Source organism: Corvus kubaryi, unplaced genomic scaffold (assembly GCF_017639235.1).
Source record: "Corvus kubaryi isolate FWS band 111438036 unplaced genomic scaffold, C.kubaryi_AGA036_p1.0 138, whole genome shotgun sequence".
Lineage (NCBI taxonomy): Eukaryota > Metazoa > Chordata > Aves > Passeriformes > Corvidae > Corvus > Corvus kubaryi.
In genome coordinates, this window is record NW_024580672.1 from 10,530,949 (window position 1) to 10,554,528 (window position 23,580).

The following is a 23,580-nucleotide window of genomic DNA, read 5'->3' on the forward strand; positions in this document are numbered from 1 at the left end:
AGATGGAGGGGACCTCATGGGAAAGGCTGCACGCATGTGCCAGCTGTGCGTGCGTGAAAGGGACTGCGTGGAGCCTGTGTGTGTGAGGGTAGCGTGCATGTATGTGCGTGTGCGGGGCCGTGTGTGTGTGCGGGCGGGCCGTGCACGCGTGTGTCTCTGTGGGTGTGTGTGCTGGTGCGGCGGGGCAGCCGCCGCGCTGTCACTCAGGGGCGGCTGACAGGAGCTGCCTCTCCAGCGGCGGCAGATAGCGCTGATTGCTGATTCGAGGAAGCAAAATAGCAATTGTAATTATGGGCTCTGATAAGATAAAGGAGGGCGCGGGGAGCGCGGGGACCGGCAGCGGGGCACGGCCGGCAAATTAGCAGCTGTCACTCAGCGCCGAGCAGGCGGCGCCGGCCCCGGCCAGGTACCGGCCCCGGGGGCCGCCCGCTGCAGCCCCGCCGCAGCCCCCGCCCCGGTGCGCAACAGGTGGCGGGGCCGGGAGGGCCGGGGCTCGCCGGAACAATGCAGCCCTCGGCGGCCCTGCCCGGGCTGCGGGGCTGAGCCCCGTCCCGCCGCCGCCGCCCGGCCCCATGGCCCCGCAGCGCCGGCCCTGAGGGCGCCCGCCCGCTCCACAAGGTAAGCGCCCGGCGGGGATGCTCGCGGAGAAAGCGGGGGTGTCCCGCTCCCCACCCCGGCGGAGGTATTTGCTCAGCCTCACTCCTTCTCGAAACTCCGGCCCCCTCCATCCCCCTCCTCCGGTAATCCTTTTAATGTCTGGCACGTCCCGGGAGGGCTCGCCCGCCCGCTCCCAATCCACAACGCGCCCGCGGAGCGGCGAACCCCCAGCGGGGGGAACCGCATCCACGACCCACCCTCCGAGCCCTTAAACCCCGTTTTACCGATGGGGAAACTGAGGCACGGGGTGGGGAGGGAGTCCCGCTGGCGACTGGCCGCGGAGCCCGGCCCTTAGTGGCAGCCCCGAGCCGCGGCGACACCTGGCCCGCCGCTCGCTCCGCTTCGGCAGGTACCGCCGGGGCCGGGAGGGTAGCGGGCGTCCGGCCGGGCTTCCCCCGCTGCGGCTGCCGCCCCGGGCCGCGCCCGCCCCCGCCGTCGGGGCTGCGGGTCGGCTTCGCCTCCCGGGGAGGCAGCGGGGCCGCGGAGCGGGGCGGGGGGCTCCCCGCGGCAGGGGCCGCCGGCCGAGCGCCCCGGGGGCTGGGCGGGCGGTCGGGTCCCTGGGGCCTTTCCCCTCTGTAGCCGCTTGTGCCCTCCTTTCTTTGGGGCGAGGACGTGCCGGCAGGGCGAGAGGAACCGAGGAGCTGAGGCAGCGCCGCGCCCCCCGGGCGCTCCCCACCGCCGCCGGGCCCCGGGCCCCCGGCTCCGCATCGGCGCCGCGATGGACCCCTGCTCTTCGCTCTTCAGCTACGTGTGAGTACCGGCAGCCCCAGCTCTCCCGCCCCGCGCCCGCAGCCCCCCCGGCTCACACCTCTCTCCCGCTTTTCCCCCTCCCAGGTTAATGCACTTGTTCGTCCTCTGCCTGCAAGCCCAGGTAAGAGCCCGCTGGGCTGCCCGGCTTTGTTCGCCCCGCGGGGATGGGGGGTGCCCCGCCGCCGCCGAGCGGCTCGGCAGGGAGGGAGACAGGGAAGAGGAGCCGTTTAAAACCCAGGAGACAAAAGTTGCCGGGTCGTAAAAAGCCGGAGCCAAGGGGGAACCCACCTTTCCCGGGACGCAAAATACGGTGCGGGGGACTCCGGCTGCGAGGCAGGGGGTACCGGGATTTCAAGGAAATACGCAGGGTTATCTTAAAGCAGCTTTAATTCCCGTCCCCCGACCTCTAATTACACTGTGGATACCCCCATCCTTCTCCTCCGTTTTTTTTCCCTCCTATATGGCTTCATCCAAAAAAGTAAAGCAGAATTAAAAAGAGGAAAAGAAACCCTGCAAAAGCCTTAGTAAAAAGCGCAGGTTTTGATTCAGCTTAAAAGTGTCAGACTTTAGCATAGCTGGTTTGTATCGGCAGAGGCAGAAGTGACACGAATAGATTAAACGTCCCGGGCAGAGCTTGTGCAACACCCGCATACCAGCAGGCACGCGTCGCTGGGAGCGGTGCGCCTCCAAACCGGGGTGAAGCCCCCCCTTCCCCCTGAGATCACAGGTGCAGAAGCTTTGTTTAAAATGCCCTTTAAGCTACTTTTTTTATTATTGTTATTTTCCTGGAAGCTTGGGGGGAAAAAATGGAATTTCCAGCTGAATAGGGAAGGGAATGGAGCACTGGGAGTGTGCAGTTGTATAAAAACATAGCTGTAATATTTTGGAGTATGAGATGGAGACCAAATAGCAGCATGGCTAATGACCTCTCCTCCACATGGTACCCTCATCAGAGCTGGGGAGAGAATCCTGCTGTATTATCCAAAACCCGTCTATAGGAAACACACATGCACAGGCAGAAGCAGAGGGAGAGAGATGACATTGTCAAGGGGAGATATCTCTATAAAGCTGGCTTTGAGAGAGCAGCGGCTTTTGCTTTTATTGTGGTTTTCTGTTGTTGTTTAAGACAGGAGGAAATCTTCCCATTTGACGTGGGGGTGGTGGGGGGTAGTCCCAGCCTTCTGATGTTGAAAGGAGCGATCTCCTAACATTTGCTCAGAATACATCTTTATAAATGTCAGGGAGCAGCGAAACTTTCCAGACTTAAAAGAGGGATTTGAGATGAGGGGGGAAAAAGACTTCTGTGCCAGCTTGCGAGCCGGGGCTGAGGGGGGAGCAGGTTTGGCTGCTCACGAAAATCATTTAAAGCCCAGGAGCAGCAGTGTCGGGTCTGGAGAGGATGGGCTCAGCTGCGGCTCTGGGACTAACGGGTTGGTGGGCTGGGGAAGACCCCGTGCTGGCACTGACTGGGGATGAGGGCTGTGATTGCATGGGTAGCATGTTGGTATCCTCAGGTTGTTATACCACTAAATACCTGGGCTGGGGTATGGTTTTCTTGTAATTCTTATACCTCACAGCTCTACCATCTCTGTGGACTTTGTGTTGCAAGAGCTTATTGAGTGGGATATTTGGGAGCAAATAAAGAGCCTGAGACCCAGAGGACAGGCAGCTGTTGAAACTGCTGGGATATGTGCCTGGGGCAGCTGGAGTAGTAGTATGTTCCTGCAGAGGTGAGAGAGGTGTGGGATGAAAGCATCAGCCCCTTGAGAGGGCAACACAGTGCCATCCTGCATGTCTCGCCTCGACCCCCTCCACCTCCCAGCCTTGACGCCCATCTCAAGGTACCCCAGCGCCAGTTAGGACCCCCTGAGCCCTGGAGGGGCTTCTGGGCTCACCAAGCACTGTTGTAGTCCCGAGCCACCTGCCCCTCTGCTTCGAGCATGTCTAGAGCTCTGTATAGGGCTCTGATCACTGTGTCCCAGAGCTTAGTGCTCCTTCTCCTGGAAAGATTTTGGTGGCACAGGAGGCACCGCCGCGGTCCTGGCTCCTGGCCTCCCCGTAAAGCCCAGCTGGAGGCCAGTGATCTCGGCTCAGCCCATTTGCCCCGCTGAGGAGTAGAGATTATAATGGTGTGTTGTATATTTTTTAATTTCCTAAAGGTAACTGTTCAGTCCCCACCTAATTTTACACAGCATGTGAGGGAGCAGAGCCTGGTGACAGATCAGCTCAGCCGGCGGCTTGTCCGTACCTACCAGCTGTACAGCCGGACCAGCGGGAAACATGTGCAGATCTTGGACAACAAGAAAATCAATGCGATGGCAGAGGATGGGGATGTGCACGGTAAGGACACACGATGTGGGCAGGCGAGGGGGGAGCTGGGGAGGTGTTTGCAGCCCATAGTGGCGATTGATGATTTCCGTCCTGTTTGTTAGCCAGAAATTGTTAAAATCGTTCAGCTTGTGGGGGCTTGTAAAAGGAGAACATAGGGGTCAGTAATCAGCAGCTGTGTGATTCAAGGTGAGGGCGGGTTCCCTGTGCCAAGGGAGGGGACCAGTTCTTGAAGGATAGGCTCTGCTTCTTTCCTTTTAATTCTTGGTTTGCACCTGACTCAGAGGGCTCGGGGCTGTGGCATCCTGAACATCAGCAGTCATTTCATCCCAGCTCTTTAGAGGGATGGGAATCCCTGAGACTTCCTTCTGAAACAGAAACAGAAAGTAAATTTGAAAAAGAAGAGGCAGGGAGGAGAAAGCGGGAATGACTGCTTTGGAAGCCTTCCCTGAACTAGGACTGTCTAAAGTGGCATTTTCCTGATATAGTCCCATCCCTTCCTTCTCCTCACAAATCCCGAGCAGAGGGTCAGCGAGGCAGTCAGCTGCAGGTGAAGATGCTGCGGTGTCTCTAGAGACAAAGCAGGGACTCTGCAAGCGTGAGAGCCTGTGCTCTGCCACAGCCCCTCTGCATCGTCCTGGCACCCTCTCCCCAAAACCCCCACCTTCTCTAGGGCAGGGGGACCGGTCTCTCCGCTGGGGACTCTTGAAGCCCAAATACTTTGGTGGTGTGAGCTACTGCCACGCTGGGATGGTCAAACGTGGCGCAGGGGTCAGTGGGGCCAGCGAGCCCTGGCAGCGCCACGGGGCCGGCTGCAGGAGGCCTGATCCTGCACCCGGGGCAGGGAAGCACCTGCGTTCCTGTGTGTTGTGCACAGGGATTGCAACTCTTGTTCTTTGGTATTAGCTGCAATTTCCCTACCTTGCTTGGGTAGATTAGTAGGAACAATTTTTTTCTTTACCTTTCTGGGTTTTGGGGGCTTTTTCTTCATTTTACTTTGGCTGAAAATTTCACCCTGGACATTATCAGTGCAAGCACAGTGCAGGTTCCATGTGATATTCCATACATCCAGAATTAATCTTGCAAATGAATTATTCCCATACTGGAGCAGATCTAGCTTGAAAGGGCAGTAGCTAATTTCCCAAGCAAAAAAAGAAAATCCCATCTTGTTTTAGACCTCTAACGCCTGGATTTTAAAAAACAGTTAGTGCATATTTAAATAACAACCAGGTTTAAATAAGGCCAGAAGGAGGGGACTGGTGGTGGCTTGAAAAACTCTATTAAAATGTAATAAAGAAAGGTTAAGCATTTGAAGAGCTAAGGAGGAAAATGAAGACTGATCTAAACCAGAAAGAGAACAAGCAGTTTTTCAGATGTAAAGTTTTAAAAGAGTTGCAAGTCTGTAAATGTTAAAATAGAGGTTCAGGATTGTTCTGTATGAATCTCTAGGGAGGCCCCCATGTCTGGAAGAACTATTAAAACGCTTCTTACTTTCACCTTTTTTAACATTTCCTGAATACTTTCTCCTCTTCGCAGTCCAGTTGGGGGATCAAGTGTGTCTCGCTGCATTTTTTCAGCATTTACGTAGCCACTTTCCCTTCAAAGTTTGAGCATGAAACATAATTTTACTGGGATAAATCTGTCACTTAAATGAAAGAATGGAGTTGAAAATGTTAAGCCTCGCCCCCTCCCCAAAAGAGGGAGGGAAAAAAAAAAAAGGACTCCCCCCAAATGTTATCTAGAAATCCACTTTTGCAGCAAGGATCCCCCCCTCCCCAAGCCGTTCCTTCTGCCTTTTTTTTTTTTTCTGTCTCATTTTTGGGGGTGGGTGTGTAAAAGGGGTTGATTTATTTTTGCAGATGACCCCTTTCCCCACACTGACATTTTTACAGCCGACTTAACATCAAGTCTGGCGTTTTCAGTTATTTATCTTAATTGTCAATATTTGATTGACTTTTTTTAATTCTAAGGGAAGGTGGGCGGCCTTAATTCTAAGGGAAGCTGCAGCCCAGCTTGTCCCTCCCAGGCTGTGCCTGCCATCAAGAAAACCACTGCCAGCTGCAGCTTGAACTCAACCCCACGAGTGGCTGGGGACACCAGCACAGCTCTCTGCCCACTTGCTGGTTTTTATCTATGCCCAGGGTTTTCTGCTGGCTGGGGCTGGAGTTTGCAAGGTTCACGAGTTGCCTACAAGGGTCTAGGGGTGCAAGTCCCTGGGGCCAGGTTGTCTTTATCCTCTGTGGATGAGGGGGCCGGAGCGACACATGGGCTGGGCTCGTGCAGGGCAGCAAACCCGTCTGGTGGCTGTAAATCACAGCTGCCCTTTGGGGAAAAAGAGAAAAAAAAAAGGGAAAAGTCCAAAAGAGAAGCAATGTGCATCTTTAAAGCAGGGTTTTGTGCTCACTGAGGCCAAGGCCTCCCACTCCCTCCCTCTCTCCCTCTTCATCCCTCCCTCCCTCCCAGCTCTTTCTATCGCTCAGAGAGAAAAATCAATTCTCCTCAAACCTTTTACTGCCTCCAAGATCAATTCCCCCTTTCCCCAATATAGATAAATAGGGGGTCACTGTCTCAGTGCTTTGTTTGCAGAGTGCCATCGCTCCCGTGGGTGATTTTGGGGATGCTAGGTGCTTGTCAGGCTCTGGGCATTGATCAGCACAGCCTGGAGTCGGCTCTTCCCAAATTTCCTGTCTCTGAGTTCAATCTGTGCCTGCCTAGGAGTAGGGGGATGTGAGTGCACGGTAGCTTGGGGACAAGAGATGCTGCAGGGTGATGCTGACGGGAGGGGGTGCCTGCATGCACATCAAGCTTGGCCTGCCTGACAGCACCAAATCAGTCAGCCCCAGCAAATTTGGGGATGATCTTTCCATTGGTCAACTCAGTGGCTGCCAGCACTGCCTGCTTGCTGTCCCCACCCTTGGTGCCATTGACCTGAGCAGCATCCATCATAACAGGGAACAGGATTGAGGCATTGCAGAGACAGAGGGGACATTTGCCCCTCACCCATAGTGTGATTTAGGCTCGTTTTAGCTTGTGTGTGTGTACCCACAGCCTCCTTCTGCCATTCAAAGCATCCTCCTGCCGAGCCTCCCACTCCAGAGCCACAGCACTGCCCTCACTGGGGCTTGCTGGAGGCTGAGCATGCTGGGCTAGAGATGTGCAAGCTGCAGTGAACCACAGTCCTGAGGAACTGAGAGGCCCTTGTGCAGAGATCAGAGAGGATAAATCGGGCATCAACAGACTTAAACCCATATTAAGAGTGTCAGCTTGGAATCTTTGTGGCCTGTACTCTAATTGCCTTTTCTGATAGCACTTGTGGTACTATGGGCTGATGCTGGACAAGAGCTGATGGGGCAGTCACAGCTGGCTTTTCAGCACCGTGGGGAATTCTTCGGTGCTTGGCATAGCACAGACCTTTTGAGGTGCAAACAGGTAGCCACCATCCCCATCGAGGCTTGCTCTGGGGACAGCAGCTGCAGGACTGGGAAGAAGGATGTCCTGTCCCCATCCTCCCCCTTCCCTGGGGATGGATGGGCTTTGGGGCTTGGGTTCCCAGGGTGAAGGCAGGGAGGGAAGGTGACAGTTCTATTTATAGGTGGCCCATCGACCCAGTGATTTGCATAGCTCCTTCGGAAGTCGATCGATGCCTCCATTAAAAAACTGAGACCAAATCAATACGCCCTCTCGACTTGTGCAAAGGTGAAAGGCATTAAAAGGGTGGCTGTTACCCTTCACGCCTCCCCTGCCAGCTGCAAAGTCACTACTCCTCCTGCAGCCCTGGCCTGGCAGAGGGACATGGAGCAGTGTCCCCTGGGCTGGGGACAGCTGGCAGCATGCTGTGCACTTCCAGAAGGTGCCTGCCTGGTTCTTGCCCACAGACACACCCAGACCTCCAGCACAAGCCCTGCTCGCTGCCCTGACTCCATCTGGGACACCTCTGTGGCACCTGAACCACTGAGCCCCGTGGAGTGGGGTAAAACAGAGCTACTCCCCACCCAGCACAGCTCACGGTGGCAAAGGATCATGTCCAAGGTCATGCAGGGACATAGGGGCAGATTAAGGGAGGGACAAAGCTGTATCTTAACCTCATGTGCTGATTTTAGGGCTCTCTCTGGCTCAGTTGCATGAGCTCATGTGCCTGCAGTGCTCAGCACCAGGGTTCATTGCTGGGGTCTCCATACCTGGGCTGGCTCTATCCCACAGCCCCTCTGACCTCCCTCCCTCTCTCCCCTCCGTTGCTCTCCCCAGCCAAGCTCATCGTGGAGACAGACACCTTTGGAAGCCGCGTGCGTATCAAGGGGGCAGCCACAGGTTTCTACATCTGCATGAACAAGAAGGGGAAGCTGATTGGCAAGGTAGAGTGCAAGGGTATGGGCAAGGCAGGGAACTGCTGGGGACATGGAGCAGGGACTGCCAGGAGAGGAGCTCTGACCTGATACAGAGCTACCTGTGTGGTGGGGAGGCGAGATGGGGGTCCTGGGGCTCAGCCAGCACTGCCTTTTTGAGGGCAGGGGGACAAGCCATCCTGCAGCCTGAGGGGGAGCAAGAGAGGTGGGAGGGTGCCGTGTGGGGCACATTCCTTCTATCTCTCTGAACAAATAGGCGGATTGCTGGTCTATTCTCCACGATTACATGGTACAAATGCCAGGAATGTTAAGATGCTCCATGGGGCTGGCCCCAAGGCCAGACCCCACCACCCGCTGATTTGTCATGCAGCTTCTGAGCCTCGATGCCCCTTCCCATGGGGGGGGGGGGGGATGGATGTGCAAAATCCCTCCAGAACAGTGATTATCTGCAAGGATTTTCCATGGCAGCTGCTTCCTGGGGGCTGCCCAGTGTGGGTCCCTCTCTAGTCCTGCTGCTGCCCATAATGGGGAGAGCTCAGTTCCTGGCTACCCCGTGCTCCTCCCACCACCTGCATCAGTGGGCACCAGCACCACTGACCTCACGTCACTTCTCCTACCACTCAATGCTCCTCGATGCCCCTCCTATATTAAAGACGCCAGGGGGACAGGATGTGTGGGTGAACTGGGACGGAGAGTTTGCTTATGGTTATACCCAGGCACAGGTGGAGGCAAAAGTTCCCTTATGGATGTGGTGGAAGTTAAGGCTGGGACCAGCTGCACTGGTATGTAAGCAGCAATGAGCAGTGTTTGTGTCACAATGCCTGCTCCCTGCAGCTTGTTGAGGAAAAGCAGATTTTGGGCAATTCTGACCTGTGGGAGCAGTGAGCCTTTGGTTGCCCGCAAGCACTGCAACCCTGTTGCCACATCAGTCAGTCCAGTGTGGGGCAGTGAGAGGCAGCCCTCTGAGCAAGTGCCTGTTGCTTAAATCTCTGCTCCTGTCCCCTTCTCAGAGCAACGGCAAAGGCAAGGACTGCGTGTTCACGGAGATTGTGCTGGAGAACAACTACACAGCGCTGCAGAACGCCAAGTACGAGGGCTGGTACATGGCCTTCACCCGCAAGGGCCGCCCGCGCAAGGGCTCCAAGACCCGGCAGCACCAGCGCGAGGTGCATTTCATGAAGAGGCTTCCCAAGGGCCACCAGACCACCGAGCCCCACAGACGCTTTGAGTTCCTCAACTACCCCTTCAACCGGAGAAGTAAAAGGACTAGAAACTCCAGCTCCAGAGCGGGCCCTTGATGTGCCTGCCCCTGCCCCATCTGCCTGCATCTCTCCTGGAGGATGTTCCTCTGAGCTTGGTGGACTATATGTAGAGACCTTCCCTTATGGGTACTAAACAAAACAGAGAAAAAAAAATGGGAGGGGGAGGATAAAAAAAAATTACCTGCTCTAGTTGTTGATACTTTTGTGGGGGGTGTTTGATTTTTACAAAAAAAAAAAAAAGAGGAAAAAAATGAGAGAGGCTCTATTTTTGTACTCCAGCTTTAAAAGTAATGAAACATTCAAAGACTGGTGAAGGGAGAAGAGCCCTTCACTTAGAAATGTTCTAGTCTGTTCGGGGTTGCGCTTTATTTTGTAATTTTTTTTTTTTTTTTTTTTTTGTAGCTCTAGGGGTAAAGGAGTTAAAAAATCATGTTTAAAACAAACAAGCAAAAAAACCATGGAAATCCAAATCTGGAAGCGATGTGCTACTTAAATGAACTGAACTAATGCTATGCTTGCTGGAGAAGATGGAGAGGCTGGAAAACAGCTAAGGGGAGGGGGTTTATTTTGGAGGTGGTTGGAGATTTCCTAGGTGGTTTTTGCAGCCTGAGTGATGTGGGGGCACTGCCTGTGGGGGCTGACTGTGACGCCTGGGGGTGAGGACCACTGGGTGCTTTCTTTCCTTGGATGTGCCTACTTCTTTGGCTGAGCAAGGGGTTGCTGGAAGTCGCTTGCATCCTTCTGAGAACACTGCTGGCTTCACAACTCTCAACTTACTTTTTTACTCAGGAGAGGACAGGGGTGATGGATTCCCCAGAGAAAGTCCTGAACTGACTTGGTACCTCTTACCCACGGGAGCATCTTTGGCATTTGGTTTATTTTAAAGTACTAAGGTACAGCTGCTGTGGAGCAGGCTGGTAACTGGTATTATTTTTTTCCCCACGTGGAAAATGTGAACTTCTCACCAAAAATTGATATTTTTTTTCTGTCTATATTTTTTTATCAGATGCAAGTTTTCATCCATAAAATTAAACAAAGTTTACAAATTATTGTGGAGCCATTCCAGGCTGTTTTGTGGTAATATTCAGTATCATGTCATAATAGTTGGTGCTTCCATTGCCAACTGTCTCTTCCAGGTTTCCTCTTTGATAAGAAATACTGCCATCCTTGTCCCCCTAGGAAAGGAGGGGGTTTCTTTCAAAATTTCTGTGTTGACAGAAGCCCAATTTTCTATTTAGAAGAAAAAAAACCCCAACCCCAAAGGAAACATTAAATCTCTTGAGTGAACATCCTCAGCCAGCCCTGCTCTGCACATGCTGCCCTGGGACTGTGACTCTCTCCAAAGGGTTAAACCAATTATTCTTAACGGGGAGGGCAAACAAAGACACTGGATAGGAGCCAGAACCAGGGGTGACTTTTCATTCAATCTTTTTTGATTGTTTGGGGGTTTTCCTGTTTCCTTGAGGATTTTTGTTTTGTTTCGGTTGTGTACAAATTGAATATGAAATGATTGAAATATTTATTTAATATGTGCATTAAAAGTTTGTATTAGTCTGACAGAGCCTGATGCTTTCCAGGGATGGGTTGGGGCTGGAGAGACATGTTGGAGAGGGGTGAAAAAGGATGGCAGTGAGGTGCAGGATGGGGCTGAGGCTGCTGGTTGGTGCAATTTCCTTCCCAAGGGAACAGCTGTTGAAAGTGGGAGACTGCCCCAAGATTTTGAACCCAGATGAGTCTCGCGGAAATCATGGTTTTCCTTGCAGCAAATTCCAGGTTCAATGTGCAGATGCCAACTCCTTGACAGGTGGAAGCAAGGCCTGCTGCAGGCTGAATGGGGACATAGTGCAATGGAGCCTTGATCACTGCTTTCAAGCACAGGATGAAGCTTTCCAAGAGAAAGCTGGTATTTGCTCCTCTCTTACCTGGAAGAGCTTGGTGGCTCTGCAAAGTGGGCTGTTGGGTCCCCTCCTTCAGAGAATACTCAACCCTGCTGCAGTGCGTGGTCTTGCTTACAGGACCTGATCAGGGATTCAGATACAGAGTGGTTCTAAGGTATGGAAGCATACAAGAATAAAACTGAAATATGTTAAACTGCATAAATGTAGCAGTCCTGCAAGGTGAGTCTCACCATCACTGGTGGCAGCCCTGGTTCTGTTGCTGTGTTCAGAGGTGCCTGTGACATCATTTAGTGCTCAGGGTGTGACTTATCTGTGGGTTCAAGGCCCTGACACAGCAGCCTGGGCTGAACTGGCAATATTTATCAGTCATTTCAAGGGGGAAAACAAGGGGCTGAGCACTTGGCCGTGCTCTGCACCTGAGCATCACTGCTGCATCACAGAGATCAGGGATGTTGCTTGAGTCACAGGATAGCGTGGATGGCTTTTGTCCTAGGAAGGATCCAAGGGCTGCAGAAGCCTGAAGATGACTGCTGGGGCGAGACTTTGTTGTGGTTTACAGGCTACAGGAATTAAAAGTGAATTGCTCCTGGCCTTTCCCCAGGCAGCGATTGTGTTTGATAGTCCTTAATGGTTGCTTTTTCTCCTTTAATTTGTCTAACTGCTTTTCCTAATGGCTTTGTGACCATGAGTGAATTGGTGCCAGGTGCCTGCTCCAGGTACAAGTAGCAGAGGCACAGGACTGGCTCCATGTCTCCTGTCTTGTTTCGAATGCCCCAGCTATGGGAGGGCATGGTGTGGGTGCTCAACCTCCGGTAAGGCTGTTCCCCCATCCCTGCCATCCTGGGATGCAGCCAAGAGCTGAAGCAGGGAGCAGCTAGCACCCTGGGGTTTGAGGTGGGTATGGACAGCCCTGTGTCCCTGCACAGCTCTGTACCACACTATCCTCCAAATCCTGCTGTCTGCTCTGCACCCAGGCCTGGCTCCTGCTCACTTGGTTCATGGTTAGTCAGCAACTTTTCATTAAAGGGCTTTTGGGGGGCCATGGAGCACTACAGCCCAAGACTTTGTTTATTGTTCAAATTTGTCCAACTTGAGCTTCTAGTCAACAAAGGTTGTTTCACCATTGCTTGGAAGATTAAAGAGCCCACTTCTAGTAAGTTAATGAGTAAATGAATTAATTAACGGTTCCTCATACCCTGTCTCTGCACTGATACCACTTAGTCCTTGGTAAGTCTGGAGGAGATCATGCTCTTCCTGGGCCCTGCAGGGTCCTGTGCACATTGTCCCCAGGGCTGGTGGCTTCTACTACCCATGTAGGGAGGTGGGGACAGTCCCTTGTGGTACCTGCTGTTCCTCCACAGTGACAGAAACCCTGGCCGTTATTTGAATGCATAGGGTCAATCATCAGCCCAGGAATGTGGGACTTTTCCTTTTCCTTCTTCATCAGCAGGTGTGTGAACCAAGCTTGAGAATCACAGCCACCCAGAGGCCCTGGGGACTGTGGGATGCTGAGATGGGGCTGGATGCAGGAGAGTGCTGGGGATGGGGAGCTTTAGGGATGGGTGTTTGCTTCTGTTAACTCCTGCTGTTAGCGTGGGTGTTTTGGGCAGAAACCTCTGCTTTGAGCTAGCAAAGTCCTTGTGGTGGGCATGTGCCTGTTCCTAATGCCACCATTGCCAGTGACACCCTGCAGCCCCCTCACTGCCCCCAGCTGGCTGGAGGGAGGTGGCAGATGAAGCAGGAGAGGAGCCTCGCTGCTCTGGCTGTCGGAGCAGGGGTGATGGCCCCACCCTGAGCTCCAAGCAGCAGTGTGTGTCCCTGCCCGGAGAGGGCTTCACCTTGCGGTGCCATCCAGACACAGCAACGAGGCTGGAGATGAGCAACGTTTGCGACCGTCTGCCTTGCCAGATCACAGGGAAGCCCATCTGGTCCAGCCAGCCAACACAGGGTAAGAAGAAAATGTGGGGTGAACACACCAGGGCAACATCAGGCAGGAGAAAGAGCTGTTTTCAGATCAAATGCTGCTGTAATTGCCCAGAGAAGCTGTGGGTGCTCCATCCCTGGCAGTGCCCAAGGCCAGGTTGAACAGGGCTTTGAGCAATCTGATCTAGTTGAACGTATCCCTGCCCATGGCAGAGGATTTGGAATTAGATGACCTTTAAAGTCCCTTCCAGTCCAAACCATTCTGTGATTCTATGGCAGAGAAACAGAGTAGACAGGCAGCAGTAAACTGAAGTGGCAAGAAAACAGGCATGTGCTGTCTGAGCAGGGGCTGCACTAGGCCTTGATCAATCAAACCCCAAACTTTCTGGCACATGCTGTCTCTGCTCCCACCCCTTCTCTCAGTTTACAACTTTTCCACGAGGTGCGCTTGGATATGGGTGCCCACTGAGCTGGGTGGGCTGTGGGATGCTGTGGCAGAGCTGGGGCTTGCCCAGGCTCCCTTAGGCAGGCTCTAGCTTGGGAAGGACGACTGGGCTGTTTGTTTATTGCATGAGGCTCAGCTTTCAAACATTTCCCTGCCATCCCCCTCCCCCTCCTTTAATTAATTCTGGGTAAGAAGTTCTGGCTTTATTGTGCCACCGAACTGAGGGCTCCCTGTGGGAAAAGTCACACCTACTGAACAGCTTCTGATACCATGCAAATGAAGGACAAGTCCAGGAAACGCTTTCATCTCAGACCTGTCCAGCCCCCTGCCCATTAATTACACACATTTCATTTGTGTGAGAGCAATTCCTCTTGGGGAGGGGGGTGGGGGCTGGCTGCAGCTTGTGGATCGTCTCAGCCCCCGCTCTCTAAAGACTCCTCCTTGGAAGGGGTTTATAGCCAGAAATGAGGATGCTCAGGGACTCAGTGGGGGATCTCATATTTTGGCCTCTCCAGACCAAACTGGCTTGTTGGTGGGCTGCATCCTGCCAGTGGGGAGGGCTCAGCACTGCTCCATGCCCTGCTCCATAGCAGCAAGCCCTGGCTGTGGAACCGAGTGGAGCATCCTAGAGGGGGACACAAGGTGGAGCAGAAATGAGCTCAGTGCTGTCCCAAGGGAATGGCCCTGCAGGCCAGGAGCTCATGAGATAGATTACTTTGGGCAGGGTAGCCACAAAACGAGTCTTACATATGGAAACATCCTTCTGTGCTGCAACAGAATCACATGTGTTGAGGGAGAGCACCACGCTGTGACAGGGCACAAAATCTTCTTGGCCACAGGTGGACCAGACCCAAATCTCCTTTTGAGCCTGGGTCCCTCTCCGCTCCTCTCCTCTCCTTTCCACACAGCTCCTCTGACCACAAGCTGCAGCCAAAGTCATCTGCAGGCTGATTCCTGTTTTCTGGAGTCTGATGGGGAGTCTTTGGTCCAGGCCCTGGAGAAGGTGCAGAGAGAGTTGCTGTGGAGCACAGTTGGTTTTCACAGCCAGTTTCCTGGCCGTAGCAATAACACTTAGCACTTCTGTAGCACCTGGGATGCTCCAAGCACCTACACATATGCTCCTCATTACCACTCTGCTTCCCATTTGCAGCCTTGCTGCCCCCTCCCCACACATGCCTACAGCACTATCAGTTCTCCCTTAGAAATGGGACCACCCTCCAACTGCTGTGGCTTTGCTGCAGAAGATCTTTGATGGCTAAGTTTGCTGTTTGCCTTCCTCTGGGACAAGGATGTGCTGTGACCTCTGGTGTTGACAAGCCTTGGGCCCAGGGAGACATGGCCCCTGTGGCTTGGTGCACCAGAGGAGCTCTTGGGAGATGTTGGAGAGGTATCTGGGACTTGGATGGGGGGTGTTCTTGGGCTTTGTGTGACTTACAGCATCTCTCCTATGTTCATAGCAGCTGTAACACTGGAATGTCCTTCCAGGCCGCGTGGTGTCCAAGATCAAATCTGTGGCTACAGAGTCCTAGATCAGAGACAGGGGAGGCTTGGCTGTGTTGGGAAGAGCCACTCCAGCCATGTCCAGGTATTACCACTTTGCTAAGCTTGTGCTGTTTGTTGTTGTGGACTGGAAATGGGATGGTGAGGGCTGTCAGAGCCTCCCCAGTTTGGTGAGTGCCTGATCTGTGCCCCTGCTCCCATCCAAGCCCTCTGTTCAGCCATGGAGTAAGCCCTTTCAACCATGACCACAGCACTGTGAAGGGTCCTTGTTTCTGGGGTAGCTTCTCCTGTCAATATGGCCAATAGTGTTTTCTAGTTTTTTTCCTCTCAAAGATTTATAGCAGGAGGAGAAGGAAAAGATCTCAGCCTTGCTCTTTCTGTGAGTGTTTTGCATACTCCTTCTTCTGTAGTAGTACATCTTGGTGGCTGGGACCTCCTCTTTTATGAGCTGCTCCCAGAGTAAGCAGCAGCCCTTGTCCCAAAGACTTGATGTTTCCTGTGGTCAACTGCAGCAGGTGCCATAAGCTGCCAAGACAGACACAAGCACAGGTCTAGTTGCTACCACAAGAAAAGAGAGTCCTGAGAAGGGATTTGAAAGAGAGCTGGAAGGTGTCCCTGTGGAAGTTCATAGCAAATATTAGGAAAACTCCAAAGACAACATTTAAAAAAACCCCATAAGAGCTTGCTGAAGTGCAGGATGAGACCCAGGCTGTACATCCATAGTAGAATTTTGACTGTCAAGATGTGAAATGGGAACTTGAGTGCTGGCTGCGCCTGCTCAGGCCCTGGGCTGTGGCTGTGCTCCCTATCACCCCGTGAGAAGCAGAAGCCCAGCTGGGAGCCAGCCCTTTGGTAATGGCCTGCGAATTTCCCTGGACTCTGTTAATTGCCGCCTGGCTGCTAGTTACAACTCCAAGTCAATTGCTGGGAGTGTTGGGCCCTGCAAAACAACCCCTTGAAATCAGTTGTTAGTCCAATTAACAACCAGTTTGGCTTCGGTTCAGGCTGTTAACCATCAAACAGCTAACTGCTGGTAATGATTGATTTCTCAGCAGTTGGGGCTGCAGTGGAGGAGCCAGCCTGAGTCACAAAATGCCATTAAAACCAAGATTTTGTGAATGCATCTGGCTCAGGCAAACATTTGAGTTGTCCCACACCAGTAGAGCAGGTAAGGGGATGACCAGAATTTTTATCCATTTTGATTAAAGTAGGGGTCGTTGGCATGTGTTGGGATGAACTGGCAGCCACCAGAGCAGTGCTGCCACTGTACTGTGCTCCAGGAAGGCAGCCACCACTGTTTGTAGGGCAACCACTGATACTCATTGGGCATCATGGCATTCAAGGCCCCCACGGATGGGAATTGCTCATTGTCCAGCTCTCTTCCATAGTTACTGTTCCAGCCAGCAGACCTGCACAGATTGATGTATCTAGTTTGGAAGTTCAGGTGTTTCCACAAATCACGATTTCCATCTGCACCACCAGCCAGGAGCTTGCACAGGGACAGCAGCTCCTATCAGCATATGGAAGCCTGGGATGTCTCCATAGCAGCCTGGGATGCTGTGCTTGCTAGAAGGTGATGTAGACTCCTCTGCAGGTGTGTGTATCTCTACGAAAACTGTAAAATACTCTTTGGGTCCCAGGGTCCAGCCAGGGTTTGTTTAAGACTGCTGGTCAGGTCTCCATCTGTTTCCCTCCATGGTTTCAGGCCCTGGTTCTCCACTGTGCCCTGTCAGGCTCATTCAAACATATTGCTGGTGTTGCATCAAGAGCTTTTCCCCCTGGGGATATTTTTCCCCTGATCAAAGTGTCTGATTCAAGCTGTAGCATGTTTCAGGGAGGAGGAAGACAGCCACCTGTTAAGGAAAGACTTTGAAAATACAGAGGATGCACTGCAGAGGTTGACCTTGTGAAATGTAAACTTCAACAGTGCAGGGTGAGGAGTGAGCACCTTGATGAACAACACTATGGTGGTTGTGCTTTTGCTGGTACTCTGGGACCTGTGGTCCTGCCAGGGCCTCAGCTCTGGAGCCTGAGCTCAGTTGCTGAAGCTGGGACCTGGTGCCTTTCAGCAGGATGTGTGCTCCTGAGACCCATGTAGATGTTTCAAAGATCTTCCTGCAGGGTTCCTCTAAGTGCCTATCTGGTTCTCCCTGGTGCCATGATCTTCCTCTCCCTTCACTGCAAGTACAGTCATCCCAGATTCCCACCAGTACATACCCTGGCATGGTGCATGTTTTCTGTAATCAGCTTATTAGATCCTTGGGGAAACAGGACAAAGTTGCTTATTTCATCAAATACCTACTAAAAGAAGCTGTGTTCTCTCCCACATTGGGATTACCTTGCCATCCCTATTGGGGAGGCTGGGTTGCAGCTGAAACACCCTCACTCTGGGCAGTGCAGTGAGCCACTGCAGCCGGGGGATCAGTCAGGGTTTCTCCTCCAGTCTGTACATGAAAAAAACAGTTCTTACAAAAGTAAAAATGAGGAGTTTGGAGTAAGCAGACAACCCAGTTTTCTCACTTATTGGTCTATGAGCAAATGTTTTACTTGTAGCTTATGCATTTGGCTGGGCTGAATTACAGCAGTCCCAGCCTGTGCATCTTGTGGGTGTCCCATTCCCCCTGAGCTTTTGCTGAACACACCCTTCCAGGAGGTGCTGATGGGTGCCTCTTGCCTGCTGGAGCTGGGTGAGCTCTGCCTGCTCAGACTTTTTGTATACCAGAGAAGGTCAGCTAGAAACAGAAACAATTGGTTTTGTTGGGGGCTCTTTTTAGGCATCAAAAATTCTCCATCATCACCAGGCTGGCTTCGCGTTCAGGAACCAATGCAAACAGAGCCAAACCCTCAGCAGAGAATTTAGCAAGAGAAGTGGCACAGACTTTCCAGAGCTATTTTGCCAAAGTAGCACATCCTCATTCCTCCTTATAATTTGTGCCACAGCAGTTGATGCTGTTCTGGGCTCTGCACAGACACAGGGCGAACACAGAGGAGCTCCCAGCCAGAGCTGAAAGCAAGTGGCATAGCCCCACTTTAGAGAAGGTGTGGGGGAAATCAGTGCACAGAAAGATTAAGACCTGAAAGAAAGTCTGGCTGAGCTGCAAATCAGCTGAATCAATCTGTAAGAGGCCAAGAAAAGGTATGGCAGTGGTCCAGTGGGAGAAGCAATGCATATATGCAACAATCTGAGTTATAAATGAGGTACAAAACCACAAACCTGGGTTTTTTTTCTAAACCTCATGTCCGATTCCCCAGCTTTGACTGAAGATTGGACTCTGTCCTGAATGCTGACGGGATTTGTACATCAGCAGATTTCAAGGTCGTGGGGAGTATTCCGAATGTTCGTCCCAGTCTTCTGCCATACTTGGATGAGAGAATTCTGCTCAGTGCCTTCTGAGTGAAAGTCACAGTTCTTATTTAAGGAACAGGAAGAAAGAATATTCTCCAGGGACCCCATATTTCAATATTTTTTGGCCTTAAATGCCTAACTTCAACTCGCAGCACTTGAGCTTGCACTCTTCCAGCTTACAGTGTCATCCCACCTGACCAAGTTTCTCCAGGCAGAGCAGGCAGGTTTTCCAGGTCTCTCCAAGCTCTTGCAGGGATTTTTTTAAGCTGATTCCCATCTGTCAATATCTCTTGTGAAGTGTCTTGGCCTCAGCATCTGGCGATACAGTCTGATGTTGGCTTGCTTGTGTCCAGGACCTTGAGAGGAGAAAAGATGCAGTGACCACCCACTGGGGTGATGTCTCTCTGCTCAGAGCTGGTGTTTTCCAAGAGCTTCTTGCAGGGACTTGAGGAGCAATTGAAGCCAACCATGGAGCTGTAACCCTCATTCAGATGGGACCACTATAACTCCAGTCTGTTTTGAAGAAGAGAAACATGGATGGTCCTCACAGGAGGTGCAGGTAAGGCAGTTACAGTCTCCTGGCACTTATTTCCAGCTGCAATGCCCACAGCACATCTCCAAGGCAAAGGCAACATTTATTTTGACATCTGAAATGCCAGATCTTGTGCTTTCTCAGGAGGACTCCATCTCCTGTCATCTAAATATTGATGTCTGATCTATTTTTGCTCTCAGTTGTGATGGGTAAAGCCACAGTCTTTCCTTCAATTTCACTAGAACCTCTGTTCACATGTGAGCAGAAGGTGGTTTGACCTAATTATCCTCCATGCCCATGTCTGCACTCTCATACACTAAGCCAGCACAGCGACAGCAGTGAGTGCACGAGTTTTCATATACCCAAAGGTTTTGGCAGAATGTGTTTTTCAGGAGCTGGTCACTGACCCCAGATGCTGTCCCACAGCACTTTTGAGGAGTGACCAAGATGTAGAGGGGCACAATAGGGCAGGAAGTGCTGTGGAAACTGCAGATTCCCAAGGCTGTAACTGTGGCTTGTGGCAATATGTTCAGCACCTGCTGCTCTGACCCAAATCCCACCACTATCACAAGCTGGTTAATTATAAGAAAAGCTCTTTCTTACTAATTGCTGCTGGCTGGTAAAGGGGCATCCCTAGCCCCTAAAGGCCTGGTGGGATCAAGAGCAGAGAGCGGTGGTTGCTGACATGTGCTGAGCCCTTGCAGCCTCCATTGTGGAGCCTGAAGAAGTGTCTGCACTTCACTCCCTCTCAGAGCGATCACTGTAAGGAGCTGAGAGTTTCACCACCTCCCCCTGCAGAGCCGTGGGTTTGCCGTGCACTTGACACCGGTGCAGGGGGATGACTTGCGCTTGACGACTGTCCCCACCACAGCAGCTGCCTGTCCTTCACCAGTGCTGCCCTCCAACCTGCTTGTAAGAGTTGTGGCATTCCTAGAATGAGGCCAGACTCCAGGGTGGTGCAGTGTGATGTGGAGGTGGCACCCCCAGGGGCCATGTTGCCAGCTGGTGAATGTGGCAACCTCCAGGCCACTATGGCTCCAGACACTCCAGTCACCAGCTAGAGGTTTCCAAATCAAGTCTGGAGCTCCCTGGGGGAGCCAGTTTGCCTTCAGCATCAGTAAGGATGAGAAACTTCCCTATGGGGAAGAGAAAACTACAGCTGAGATTTTTGTCCTGATGGCGATGCTCTGTGAGCTGGCATTTCAGACAAATCCTTAGTGCTGCGATGTGGGATCACATTGCATGTGGTGAGGATGGGGCATTTCTTTTGTGTATTTGCTACCTACAGTGTGGAAAGCTGGACTGCTGATGTGCGCAAAGGAACAGCAAAGGGGACAAAGCAGGCAGGAGCGTAGACAAGTCGTACATGGAAAAGCACAAGCAGCCAGACTGGCCAGTGGAAAGGGGAGGTGGGGCTGTGGGTCCCATCCTATGCTAGCTAAAGTACATTTTCTGGGCATGAATATCTGTTGGAAGGAGAAGGAAGCTGGAGCCAGTTAGTGAAGCACATAGGCTTTCAGTCCTCCTGTCACTCAAGGGCATGCAGAGATGACAAATGTGGACCCTCTGCTATTGAGACCAAGTGAACCCGTAATGGGCTGCTTCAGGGGACTGTCACTTAGAGAAATGGTGGCACAGCTATTTCATGGCTACTTTCCTAGGCAGCACCCACTGCTCACTGTTCCTCTGCTGCCTGCTCCACCCCAGAGCCAGGTTCACCCTGTGGCATGGCAAGCTGGGATGAGCTGGCCATAACCTGTCCTGATGAATTGTCCAGAGGAGTTGCACTGACTTCCCGGGGGAGATGTTGGACACTGAGATAAGACTCTGCTCCACGTCTGGGCAGCATCGCAGGTACCATGCACTGGTGGGTACTTACGGGTCTGGCCTGCCCTGTTGGTGTCAGTGCAGGAAAGTTCTGAGTGTGCCAACTTGCAGGATTTTACGCATAGGATGGATACATGCTGTCACTGCTGTTGTGTGGAGCAGGTTTGGAGATGTTACTTGAAGATGGCCATGTGGGAAGCAGTCATGATACAAAAGGACATAAGGTAAAAGGTAGGGTGGGTGCCAGTGGGGCATGAAGAGCTCAGAATGGGGAGGGGAAGAGTCATCCACATAGCACAGAATCCTCATTCGCAGAAACCTTACTGTGTTGCTTCTTGCTCTGATTTAAACCTATAGAGAGCATGTGGAACTCTGAAGATATTTGTATATTATTTCAGGAACATACATTATGGGGAAGCAAGTCTTTCCCTACCAAAGCAGTGAATCCATACCTCTGCCAACACCCCACACAGAGAAGGCTCAGCCCTAGATAAGACCTGAGGAAGCAGGTGAACATCACGATGATGCAGGACCATAATACAGACTTAGCTGCAAGCTGGGTGCAGCATTTACTGCTGGGAGCCATCATGGAAGGCAACAGGTCTCTGGAGTTATTTGCCTGTATTGAGCTGCTAGGAAATGTCTGACCTTCCTTGAAACTGGAGTATGCAGAGCAGTCTGCTTACCCTCAGCAGTGATCTCTGGGCAGGAAGCTCAGACGTGAGCGATGAAGGCAGCAGCTTTGCTGAGGAAATGCATTTAATTTGATCTACACTGCAGTTTTTGTTGGAAAAAATGTTGATGCAGTAACATTCTGCACAGTAACTAGGGGTGGATTAAAGGTCATAGAGATAATGTAGCACGCTGAATTCACAGGTGGCAGATGGGAAGAGTCCAAGACGCACTGGGAAAGTCTCTCTGAAGTGTCTTCTCTGCAGCTTTGTCTGTTCTACTCAAGAACTGGGTTTGCTTCTCCTTCCTAGCAGGTTTCACTCTTGCCTGGACATTTCTACACACTGGAAATAGCTTGGCTAGCAGGGCTACACCTGAATCTTTCCCCCATGCTTTAAATCATGGGGTGACCACTTGGCATGGTGCGGGTGGAGCAGGGAAGTGTCTTCTGGTTGGGATGCAGAGATGGCTGGGCAAACACAGCCTCCAAGAAGCAGTTTCCTGTGCATGCAGACAGGTCTCACTGCAGAGCATGCTTTTGGGACAGGGCAGGAGTAGATTTCCCCAGTCTGCTGCAACTTTTGCAGTTATCCGAAGTGGATGCAAAGCCTCCTGTGGCAGACAGCAGGTCTGTGACAGAAGCCTTTTAAAGGACTGTTCCCAGAGGAGTGAAATTCAGCACTGTGCACTGGGAGAATGTGTGTCTCAATGGACAGTGGAGAGCCTCACATGTTTCAGCTCATGACATGGAGCAACTGGCCGACCACCTGAGCTTCTCCTGCCCCCTGTGTGAAACAGAGCTGGTGCCACATCCATCCACAGGTCACTGGAAGTTTAATGCAAGTTTCCCAGCATTTTTGGATCATGCAGTGAAGGATGTTGCAGTGCAAAGCACTGCTGTTTATTCCACCGTTAGCACCCAGTGGAGAAAAACGCAGAGTTTATTGTGACATCTACTGAAATGTCATGGGGGGAAAAAGCCAACTGCCCAGCAGTGAAAACACTCTGTCCTACAAAACACAGACACCACCCCCGCCCCCTCCGTATTTTGTGCTCTGTCCCAGCAGAGGGAGCCCGAGTTTATTAACAAATCCCGATCCCGGAGATAGCAGCTATCAAGGTGGTACCAAACCCCGGGCAGGATGCTGGCTGCTGGAGGAAGGCAGCAGAAGGAGTAGGGGTCTGGTGGTGGTGTTGAAAGCAGGGCTGTGTTTCTAACCAGGGAAGCAAGCGAATGGTTAGCCAAGAGGCCCTGCAAGGAGCTCTGCTCCTGGAACACTGCAACCATGTCAAGAGATGGATGACCTGCAACAGCCAGCAGACATGCTTATTGCATGGGGAAAACATTTTGCATCAACAGATGCAGCAGATCCACTCTATGATGGATGATCTGAGTTTAATTTACTTCAGAGGCTACTTCAAGGCAGCCAGTAACCTGTGTACCTGCACTTGTACTGGGCTGGCCAGTTTTAATCCTGTCATCTGGACAGTTCTCTCAATGGTGCTCAAAGCCACTGATCACTGTGGGGCCAAACCCACAGCCTTTTGGCACCTTGTGCCTGAGTCTGATCCCATTTGGGCTGCATGGCAGTGCTGTATAACCTTTCAAGCACAGGACAGTGGCCCTGAGCCACCTAACATGAGCTTTTGCACTGATTTCCCTTGGTTTTGGAGGCTCTACGTTAGTGCACAGTGAGTTTAGTTGAAGGAAGCAGGAGCAGTTTTAGTGAAGTGCCTTCTCAGAGCTCATGAAGATGCCCTAAGTTTTCTCTACTGATAATGTGAGATGAAATGGTTCCTAGGGGAAAAAAAAGATTCCTGGCAGATGAAAGTGTGTTCTTTTTTACAGCCAGCAGTTGCACTGATGCCATGGATGCATACATGAATACAAGATTATCTGGGAGAGAAAAAGGTTGTGTGATTCGGGTGCAGCAGGGTCACAGATAATTTTAGGCCAAATCCAAAAACCATTAATATCAATGCAAAGCCCCTCATTAGCCTGAGCAAGCACAGAGATTCCTGTTTTAGAAGCTGAGTAACTGTGACATTTTAGGATGCAGGGATGGGAAAGCAAATGACTCGGGCTGCACTTTGCAG

At 52.0% G+C, this 23,580-nt stretch overlaps 1 protein-coding gene across 1 annotated transcript; it reads left to right on the forward strand.

Annotated features, from left to right (window-relative positions):
- Nucleotides 1–1,375: 1,375 nt before the first annotated feature.
- On the forward strand, nucleotides 1,376–10,832 carry FGF8 (fibroblast growth factor 8). Its single transcript, XM_042019161.1, has 5 exons — nucleotides 1,376–1,407; nucleotides 1,492–1,528; nucleotides 3,567–3,747; nucleotides 7,981–8,087; nucleotides 9,089–10,832. Exons 1-5 carry the CDS (start codon nucleotides 1,376–1,378, stop codon nucleotides 9,374–9,376), a joined length of 645 nt encoding a protein of 214 aa, XP_041875095.1. The 3' UTR covers nucleotides 9,377–10,832.
- Nucleotides 10,833–23,580: the final 12,748 nt, after the last annotated feature.